A 10278-nucleotide genomic window follows, 5' to 3' on the forward strand; every position below is an offset into this window, starting at 1 on the left:
TGGCTGCCCTGGGGTATCCTGCTCCGGCAGGGGGGTGGACTAGATGATCTCTAGAGGTCCCTTCCAACCCCAACATTCTATGATTCTGTAATTCTAGCCTGCCATGCAAGTATTAATGCGAATGTCAGACAAAACACTGCAAGAGACACTGAGTAGGTTTTGTTCCCTGTGACGAAAAGGGTCTGCTCAAACAAACAGAAGAGTTTTTGAGCAAAAGGGTTCAAAAACCGTGGGTGCACGTTAGTTTTGTCAAACATAATGAGCAACTCGAGGTTTCTGATGCTGAACCAAGCACGTTATACACAAAATTAATTCCAGCAAATCTGCATTTTGAGTCGTATTGCAGAAAGGCTGCACAGTAACAGCTCTAACGTACCAGTGCCATCCCTGCACAAAGCACCTCTGCAGACTATTTGCATCCCATCTTCGAAATCACTTTGGGATGCTCACAGAAAATGAGTATTCATATAAGGTAGAGAGAAGCGACTCAGCAAAATCAGAGGCACCAAGTTCGCACGCTTTGTGGAATTTATGAACACTACAAAGAGATTTGCCTTTTTCATTTTTTAAACGTACACAAAGATGGTTAAACCCAACTTAAAATCGGATTTCAAAACACTCACAAGGGTTTATTAATCAATACCTAATTTAATTCTGCACTAGATCCCAGGAAATAAGTCTGCCACCATATCCACTGTTTGAAGAGAAAGCCTAAATCTCTGCTGCTCTTTCTTGCTTACAGCAGATTTCAAATGCTGGAAAGTTACAAGGAAATATTTTCCCTGAAAATGCTATTTAAAGCACCCCTTAAGTTTGACAATTGTTATTGCCCCTATAGAGAACTGAGTGTTCTACAGATAATATCAGCAAATGTTAAATATCATGTGCTACCTCTATGCTATTTAAAGGACTTTTATGTTCCAGAGAACAATTCAGTTAAATTATTCAGCAATTCATAAAAACAAGCTACTGCTTTAGGGCTAACTCTCTGGATACTAAAGAAAACTGTTCACTTGAAGATCTACGTCTCATTTTCAGTCTCTATTTTATCAGGCTGAGGGGCCATTAGCACTTCCGAAAGATTGCTTAAATGAAAAAAAAAGAAAGAAAAAAATTACGTAATGTAATTCGGGAAACAGGGAAGAGTAATTTAGTCTAAGAAACAGCCTTGAAGTGAGCTGGTGGTACTGGAGAAGGAGGCAGAAAGCTCAGCTAAACATATATCGGTGCTTTAGTACGTCACCTGCAAGAGAACCAGTGACAGTATATTTGCAATATATTCCATACTAGGGACAGAGTTGCTTCCTTACCTTATCACTTTCTGCTTTGCTCTCGGGGCTGATTTCTGACTGTTGCAATAGAACAGGAAGATGTGCTCTCATTATTGGCTCGGGACTGACACTGCTGACTGTAAAATGTCGCACAAACCTTTCAAAAATAAAAGTTTTACTTTCTTAGAACCAAGACCAGAAGTTTTCATTCATATAAAGAGCTGGGCAATTACTAAAATAAGACTGGTAAAAGGTCAAAACAGAGGCTTCCCAGAGAGGATATAATTCATCTCAGAATAAAAATAACTAGTGTGAAGACAGAGTTATTAAATAAGCAATTTTTCAATGAATATTACATATACAAGAATATTTTTGTATTGTTTCATAAAAAAACCCAATTTCTCACCTCTCCAACTGCGGAAGGGCAGACGATATTTTCAGTTCCCTGCATCTTTCCCCAGAAGGAAAAGACGAGGCATTAAATAGCTTCTGGACAGGGGAAAGCCTAAACAAGAAAATTAATTATTTGGTTAGTTAAAGGAGAAACCTAGAAACTTATCTTTTTTTTTTTTTAAACTAGATGGCACATATTAGCTAGTACAAAAAAAAAAAGCAAGAATTGAACTAAGAATGTGACAATTCCATGGTGAATCATCATCAAAATCTTCTGTGAGTGGCAGCACTTCTCGGACCGTAGCACACAGTTAGGGTACAACTGCATCGGAGCAAGTGGCGTGAACTCACAGTCTCTTGTGTTCCACGGACAGGAATTCTTCCTGGACAACCTTGAAGGATAATCCTGAGTTTGTCTGGTTTTTCCACGAAGGGAAAACCTGTAAGAAAAGCCAGACCTAGGCATAAGCGTTATTATTTTGCAAACATTTCAAATTGGTTTTGTTCACATAAACCCACCCCCCCATGCATTTTAACTGACCACTAAATATCCCACAATAGTGCTGCAAGAATTCAAAATGAGGAAGAAGTCTCCACAAATCAGATTTTCCAAGCTCCGCTCTGGCTAGAGTGGAACTCCTGTAAGAGGTAACTTTACTGAAAAGTCTAGTTTTGCTCCCATTTTCATCGCTGGGGAAAAAACCCTAGGAAAACTATTTACCCACCAAAGCAGCAGTGCCATTCATGTGTATTTTTTAGTCACAGTGCGCTTCACTAATAAAAATGCTCTATATTTACAGTCTGACTGCTGTACAGCAGGAACTGCATTCATTTAAGTTTCCTTTAAGTATCAGCACAATTTTCTGAAGGTAAGATTGCAGGAGTCGCAGCTAAAAATTTAAGAAAAACTTCCATCTCTTCACAAAAGGAAAGGGAGCCCTTCATTTCTCTAGGGAACGGGGTTTTTTGGCTCGCATCCTACTGCTCCAGCCAAGGCACATGAATATGAATGGCAGTCTGAACCTAGAAATCAGATTCAGATGAATCACACAGTCACTTAAGTGCTCGGTATTTCCCTTCTTTTACTAAGTAAAGGCAACAGCCTTTGTCATTTTTCACAATAATTTGCTGCAAGACAAAACAACTGCAGGGGGGAAAGACTGCTTTCCATTAACGAACTGGCATCCTAAACACAATGGTACTGAGATAAAAACCATCAAAATAAAATAAACTTTTGATATTAACCAAGACAGCATTACTTGTGTAGAAGGATCCACGCAACCAAACAAATAACCACTTCAAAACACGTGGAAGAGACTGAGGAAAATGCCTACGAGGGATGGAAAGAACGACTGGTCAACAGAAAACTGTTTTTTTTAGAAGTCAAAGGGCCAGGGATAAAGTGAAAACACAGGTCAGACTGAGACAGAACTCCACAGAAATCAAGCAGTCCTTTTTGTGTAACTCAATTTTTTTTTAAAAAGGCATTAGAGTAGGCAAAGGAAACCAGAGAAACCAACACATCCCAAAGCCTAAGCGAATTTTCCTCCTCTACCAATTAAAGTGAAGAGGTGGAAGGCACTGCCTTGTCTTCGCAGGATCCGCGAACCGGATTCCAGCTCTGTGTGCTCAAAATCTTACAGCTCTCTCAGTTACGAGGAATTTAATACACTCAGAGCTGGAGGAATGAGTAGCCGACATTTCCTATTTCACAGAGGCTTGGAGTAACTCAAGCACATGTCCAGGAAAGGAGGTATCACGCCATAACATTGCAGAAGAGTAAAACCAGTACCTACATTTTAGTGAATCTTTGTAACTACAGGTTTGCGGAACGACTGCTACATCGGTGCGACTTCAACAGCGCATGGACTTTCAGAAAGAAGTTTGGAGGAATTCAGTAAATATCTGAACAACAAAACCCAGTAATATATGTTTCCGTGGCTTCCACAATCAGGTCGGCTTGGTCTTATGAGTAGTTTTTGTTTGCGTGATAACATCTTCAAGACAAAAGACGTGTTTCACCTACTTGAACTTGAGCAAAGCCACTGGTGTTGTGCCACACGAGGAGCTGCTAAACAGCAGAAACTGAAACCGGGTATAGAACTTTTTTGGGGGGAAAAAAAAAAAGAAACTAACTCAAAGGAAGACCAAAATAAATAGCACTAAAGAAAAAAAAATACAAAAAAAAACCCCAGGAGGCTGGGGGACACTCACTAGCAGATTTGTGTAGGGGATGCCCCATCACATCCTCTTGCAATGGATTTGGCATAGACTGAAGTGAATCGACAGCACTTGGGGGAACTGAGTTGGCAGACAGTCTACACAGCATTGAGAGGCTTCATAGAAAAACCAGACCTAACTAAGAATGGAAGGAACAGAGAGGAAAATAGCAGGAAGCTAAGTGTGAAAGCAGTAAGAATCACGCAAACATTTCTAGAATCAGCTCGAGTACCAGAGAAAGGACCTGAAGGAGTTTCTGAAAAAAAATGAGCATGATCAAGGCAGCAAGTGAAAAGTAAAGACAAATGAAGGTGCCTCTGGATTTTCAGAAGAGAGAACTATTATTGCCTCTGCACAAGAAACAAATACGTCCATCTCGGATACTACACACAGTTTGGATATGTACAGTCAAAAAACCAAACAGATCAAAAGAAAAGTATTACAATGATCAGAGGAAAAGAGAACTTTTTATAAGTATGGATTAAAAAAGACCTGGTCTTATTTTATCAGGCCAAATAAACTAGAAAGATTAGGTGCACAATTTCTGAGTACCTCAAGGATGTCTGCTGACTGAGCCTGAGGAAAAAGAAACAACCACCCAACACATCTAAAAGTAGACGTAATGAAACAAGCTGAAAATTCAGAAAGAAACAAAATATTCCCAACAAATCACAGAGTGGAACAGTGGGAAGAATCTGAACACTTAAGACTAAAGAAGGAGAAATACTCTGGTAACACTAATACTACCAGTGGGGACTACTCACTGAGCTAGGTGGTCTTTCCCAGTCCAGTGTTATGATCGCACATTAAAACCCTAAAAACATTAAAACCCTAAAAACATTAAAACCCTTTATGAAGTCCTAAAATCTTCAGGCTCATTTCCTCAAAAGTGCTATTGTTACAAAGTTTTGGTTATTAAAAGCCTCTGCATTACAATGCACGAAGCCAATCCGCTTGGAGAATAATACAATGCCATATGGGACACTTAAAGACTTTAACAAAACTTCCCTAAGGATCACGATCCAAATGTGTTTAACCGCAGAAAAAAACACAATAGAACCTCTGCCACCACATACAATTGCTGCAGCCAATTACACACCAGCGTTACATTTAAAACGCAACTACTAGAAAACAAGCTTTTGGAGCCACTCGCTGCCTCGAGAAGACAAAACGAAAGCACATGGCGAGCATTAAACTTAACGAGCAGCACAGTCACTAGAAACACGTCCACAAGTTAAAAGTTTGTCGCACATGCAAGTTCCTAAAATCAGGGGCAACAGTGCTACTGGGAAGGACTGGGAAAGTCTAGGTGGAGAGGCAGTCTATGATAATCTCGAGGCCACATAGCAGATGCCACAGGTCACGCAGAGAATCAAGAGTTTCTGGAGGTGTCCAGACCCACCTCCTGCTGGCAGCATGGATCAGCTCAGCCGTGACCCAAAGACTTCAAGAAGTTGCCCAGACAAAAAGGTGAAGGTTCACTGTCGGGGCAACCCACTCCAGTCACTGCACCGACCTCCTACTAACACTCAGTCTGAATCTTCAAAGTTGTTCCTGCCCGTGGTTACGTTATCTGCCGCTACTGAAAACGTTATCTTCCTGCTGCGACACCCGGATTTGACATGAAAGGTAAGCAGCCTCAAAAATCCCACCAGCCTTCTCAAAGCCTTTTGGGAATCCCACCCAGCTTCACAGAGGAGGTTTTGAATGGATTTCCTGACCTGATGCCCCTGATATTAACTGCCCCTTCTCCTTTCTAAACAGTGCTTGTTCACTGAGATATAGGAAAAGGTTTTGCTTGTTAGGACTCATGCAAGAAACACCTAAAATTTGAATCTTTCCTTCATTTACTTATTAGGTGACAAGCTTTAGCGGTTCAAGAAATAAACTCCTTCTTCCTTCTACATTTAATTAGTTAAGACAGACATGATCAAAACCATCCTTGCTTCTCAACTGAAGCACAAAGAACAAATGTGTGGTTTTCCCTCCGCCCCCACCCAAACTGACTTTTTTCTTACTTTACCTGTGAATAAAAAGCTTTATAAATCTTTGTTTTGGGGAAAAGTGCAAACATCAAAAAGTTGTCTTGGGTATGGAATTCAATTGGTAGATGAGCAAGCAAGGAACTTTTGAAGTCTACAAAGAGAGCAGCAACAATACTGTTTGAATCCTAGAAATGAAGAAACAGGACATATTAAGTTACTGAAAGTGAAAAAAAGGCTTAATACATTAAATAACAGCATTAAATAACAGAAATCAGGAGAGAATTACGCAGTCATGGCTAGGCATGCATGAAAATCTGTACACTGACTAGTTTGCACAGCACAGGTATGAAGCAGAAGGATCATCTGGAGCCACTTAAGAGTATTCCTCAGCTTCTGTTTTGCGGCTATTAGGGATACAAAAAGCTTTAAGGAAATCATCTGAGATTGTTCTAGCACCTAAGCTTTGTTTCATCTTGAAAAGCTTTTTAACATCAACTCTTTTCCTCTCCATCAAAACCAGACCTTTAGCCCTTTCCTCTGCTCCACAAGAAAACCACCTTCACCCAACACATCTCCTCTGGCCCCAATATCCGGGAAGAATGAATTAACTGTCAGCTAAAAAAACATCAGAAGGATATCACGGCACTATTGCAAACTTTTTTTTATACCCTGCTCTTGAGTTTTGGACCTGGAAGGAACCATACAGCAACGAGGTGCAACTATCAGGCCTGCAATTTAAAGTGTAGGTCATTCGTATGTTGGAAGTGCCCTGTTTCTCCCAGATTCTATAACGAGCACAAGTTCCACTACATGAATTGCTTCTTCACCTGAACTAGGTCTTTATCAACAGGAAGCTGAAACCCTCAAGACCGATCTCCCTCAGAAGCACTGAGCTGAGGTGGCCCAATTTTTGCTCTAATAGAACAATCTTACCCTTGGTTTTCTGGATTTCAAGACGCTTATGTACAACTTAGCAGGATGCTGAAGTGTTTTATGCTTGAGTTTTGACTTGTAACTCTGCTCACGCCCAAGTATTAGAAAAATAGTACAGTTCAGCAGCATGAAACATGCCTGGAAAATGGAGATTCCACTACCTAGGGTTCAAATCAGAAATTCAGTAGCATCCATCTCCTTTTCAACATGAGGAGTGGGAAAAAAATCCTGCTTAATTTGCAAGAAGAAAAAGCTCATGTACACAAGAATCAGTATAAATTCAGAGACATCTGCAAACAGAATCCCTACTCTTTGCCAGCAGAGGGATTAATTATAAAAGCCATCCGCTTAAAGTTACTGAGTTTACCCAAGAATGTCCAAAAACATCCTCCAAAGAGAGAACAATTTCTCTTAAGAGAAAAAGGCTTTTGGAATGTGATCCACAGATCCTGGATTCTGCAGGATAGCTTACAGGTTTCCTGAGAAGTGACTAAAAGGGACAACCCATACAGGTTGCAATTTGCATGTGAAGTGTCCAACAGAATGTGCTCCTCCTCCTGGAAAACGTTTAGAGTTCCAAAAATTGAAAAAAAAAAATTTGAAAAGAAGCAGCAATAATACCCATGGACATTAGGTTAAAAGATTCCAGTTCAACGTTTTTCAAAGCTGTTGTAAAATCTAAGTAATATTGGTTTCGCTTGCTTAATGGCCAAAAATGAATGCTGGATTCAAGTACTTAAAAGCTGAAATACTTGATCTTAAGTAACACTTTAAAACCAAGGATGTATTATCTTAAGCTCTATGCAGTAAAGATGTCTTGACACAGGTTACTGAGACAACAAAGAGCTACAGTAGAAAAAACAAAGACACCTGAGCGTTTGGAGACCAAGTGTGGCCTTTGGGGTCTTCTTTTTCTCCCAGAGTGGCTGGGGCTGAGCTTGAACAGAGCTGCCTTATGAGAAGGGAGATTCACGTTTGACTCAGCTAAGATTGGGACGGTTTCTGCTTTCAACTTTTATGATACAGTTTTATGAGGAATTTACCCTGTTCTCTGTGTCCATAAGGTGGTGAGACACGGGCACAGGTGAGGTGCCCAGAGAGGTGTGGAGGCTCCATCCTTCATGACATCCAAGGTCAGGCTTGATGGGTCTCTAAGCAATCTGATCTGGTTGAAGACGTCCCTGCTCACTGCAGGGGGCTGGACTAGATGATCTTTAAAGGTCCCTTCCAACCCAACACATTCTATGATTCAATGTCTAAAAGTCTCAAGGACTGCAGGAGCTTAGGCGGCAGCTACGTGCCCAGCTTCTCAGAACAGAGAAGCCTGCAGCACGTGTTGGAGGCAGGATTGCAGACATTTTCAAGTTAAAAAGAGAAACATAGAATCACAGAATCATTCAGGTTGGAAAAGATCCTTGGGATCCTTGGGGTCGGTTAGCTCAGTCAGTTGAGCGTAGCACTAACAACGTCAAGGTTGCGAGTTCGATTCCCGTTCGGTCCCCATGTGTTGCCTGGTCTAGTTGAGAGGTGGCATCCCTGGTGGCAGGGAGGCTGGATTGAAATGATCTCTAAGGTCCCTTCCAGCCTAGGCCATTCTACGATGATTCTATGATCATCGAGTCCAATCACTGACCCTATTCTGCAAAGCTCACCCCTGACCCATCTCCCCCAACACCACATGTAAACGACCTTTAAACCCCTCCAGGGATGGGGACTCAACTCCCTCCCTGGGCAGCCTGTTCCAGTGTCTGACTGCTCTTTCCAGGGAAATTTGTTTCCTAATTCCCAGCCTAACCCTGCCCTGTTGCAGTTTGCAGCCGTTCCCTCTGGTTCTATCGCTCATTACCCGTGAGAAGAGACCAGCCCCAACCTCTCCACACCGTCCTGTCAGGCAGTTGCAGAGAGTGAGGAGGTCTCCCCTCAGCCTCCTCTTCTTCAAACTCAACAGCCCCAGCTCCTTCCATTGCTCTTCATAAGATTTATTTTCCAGGTCCTTCCCCAGCTTCGTTCCCCTCCTTTGCACTCACTTCAGCCCCTCAAGATCTCTCTTGCATTGAGGTATCTAGCAGGCATGGCAACAGAGCTGCTACAAAATCGTATTTTGAATCACTTCAGGTCTCGGCATCTTTAATTTTAATCCTAGCATTAAATTATCCTTTATTTTCCACCAATATTGTTGTTGCAACAGCTCCCAGAAAAGGCATTACTAACAATTACCCTCCTTCTCCTGTCACTTCTTAACATTTTAAGCTCTCCACCCTTGTATTATGCCAAGTCAGTCGAACAATAAAATGCTCGCTGTCAAGGTTTAGCTTTACACACAAATCTGGCATCAGTTCAAGAATGATAGCCAGGTCCCATAAATAGCGAGTTTTATGAAAGTGAGTGTCTTGAATCAAACAATAGAAGGAAGGTCAGTGTTAAAATAGCTTCTTAAACTACCAGGGGGCAATCAACACTATCTACAAGAAAAGGCAACTAAGGTAAGATTCTCTTCGCTGTTGTGTTTTCATCTCAACTGAATCACACACCTTTATTGTATTTTACCGGTTTCCTCTATTCTATGATGAAATCATAGCAACACAATGCTTTCTGGAGGTCACCGAACAAATGTCTAACACTGCACCTGAAGAAAACAGAGACTAAAGGAAACAAAGAGTTTTTAAATTTTTTTTTCAGTGCTTAGGGAACAATAACCAACCAGAATAGTCTCTTTTCCATTCTGAAAAACAGATCGTTAACCCAGGCTATCTGCCTTGAAGAGAGGGGGGGAAAAAAATAAAAGCTGAGTTGCTATCATTATCCTGACTCAAATCCCACTCAGCCAGAAAACCAAACCAGCAGCATGGCATGTTGGCCAAGTGAAGTGACACAAGATGATCCCAAGAATGGCAGAAGTTGATGGTTAACATTGTGTGATTTCACTGTGGTTACTCAGAATATGTAACTACAAGCAACATGCTTTTCCCTCTCGCCTCCCAGCTTGGGAAACGTGAAGCACTCGCTCCCGTCACCCTGTCAGTTCCACGAGGCTCCGTGACAGTAGACAGACACTGCTCATGACCTCTCCAGAGATAAGCAGTGCTCTGCCACAAACATTTGACTGAAGGTTAAAGATATTTTGACTGGAAGGCAGTGTATTGCCCTCCCATACACCATATGACTTCACAAGGCCTTGAACTTTTCTCTGTCCCTCACTTCAGAGTGCTGGATGTCCTACGAACTCTATGCTCTCTGAGTTTTCTTTTAATAAAAATCAATTTTCCACACGACTAAGACCACTTTGATAACTTCACCAACATCCTGGATGAGGGGATAGAGCACCCTCAGCAGGTTTGCTGATGATACGAAACTGGGAGGGGTGGCTGACACCCAGGCAGGCTGTGCTGCCATCCAACAAGATCTGGCCAGGCTGGAGAGCTGGGCAAAGGGGAACCTCATGGAGTTCAATAAGCACAAGCGTAGAGTCCTGTGTC

General features: G+C 41.7%; 1 protein-coding gene across 1 annotated transcript in view; it reads right to left on the bottom strand.

The window, feature by feature from the left end:
* Positions 1-10278, bottom strand: part of LOC104270789 (chromosome unknown open reading frame, human C20orf194) — a gene marked incomplete at both ends in the record, with an annotated part of 44093 nt that overhangs the window by 17225 nt on the left and 16590 nt on the right. Inside the window, 4 exons of the mRNA XM_009865254.1 lie at positions 1311-1428; positions 1678-1776; positions 2016-2104; positions 5908-6054. Coding sequence (XP_009863556.1) covers positions 1311-1428; positions 1678-1776; positions 2016-2104; positions 5908-6054 — 453 coding nt within the window. The remainder of the gene's footprint in view (positions 1-1310; positions 1429-1677; positions 1777-2015; positions 2105-5907; positions 6055-10278) is intronic.

The sequence above is a fragment of the Apaloderma vittatum genome, unplaced genomic scaffold (assembly GCF_000703405.1).
Source record: "Apaloderma vittatum isolate BGI_N311 unplaced genomic scaffold, ASM70340v1 scaffold2272, whole genome shotgun sequence".
Taxonomy (NCBI): domain Eukaryota; kingdom Metazoa; phylum Chordata; class Aves; order Trogoniformes; family Trogonidae; genus Apaloderma; species Apaloderma vittatum.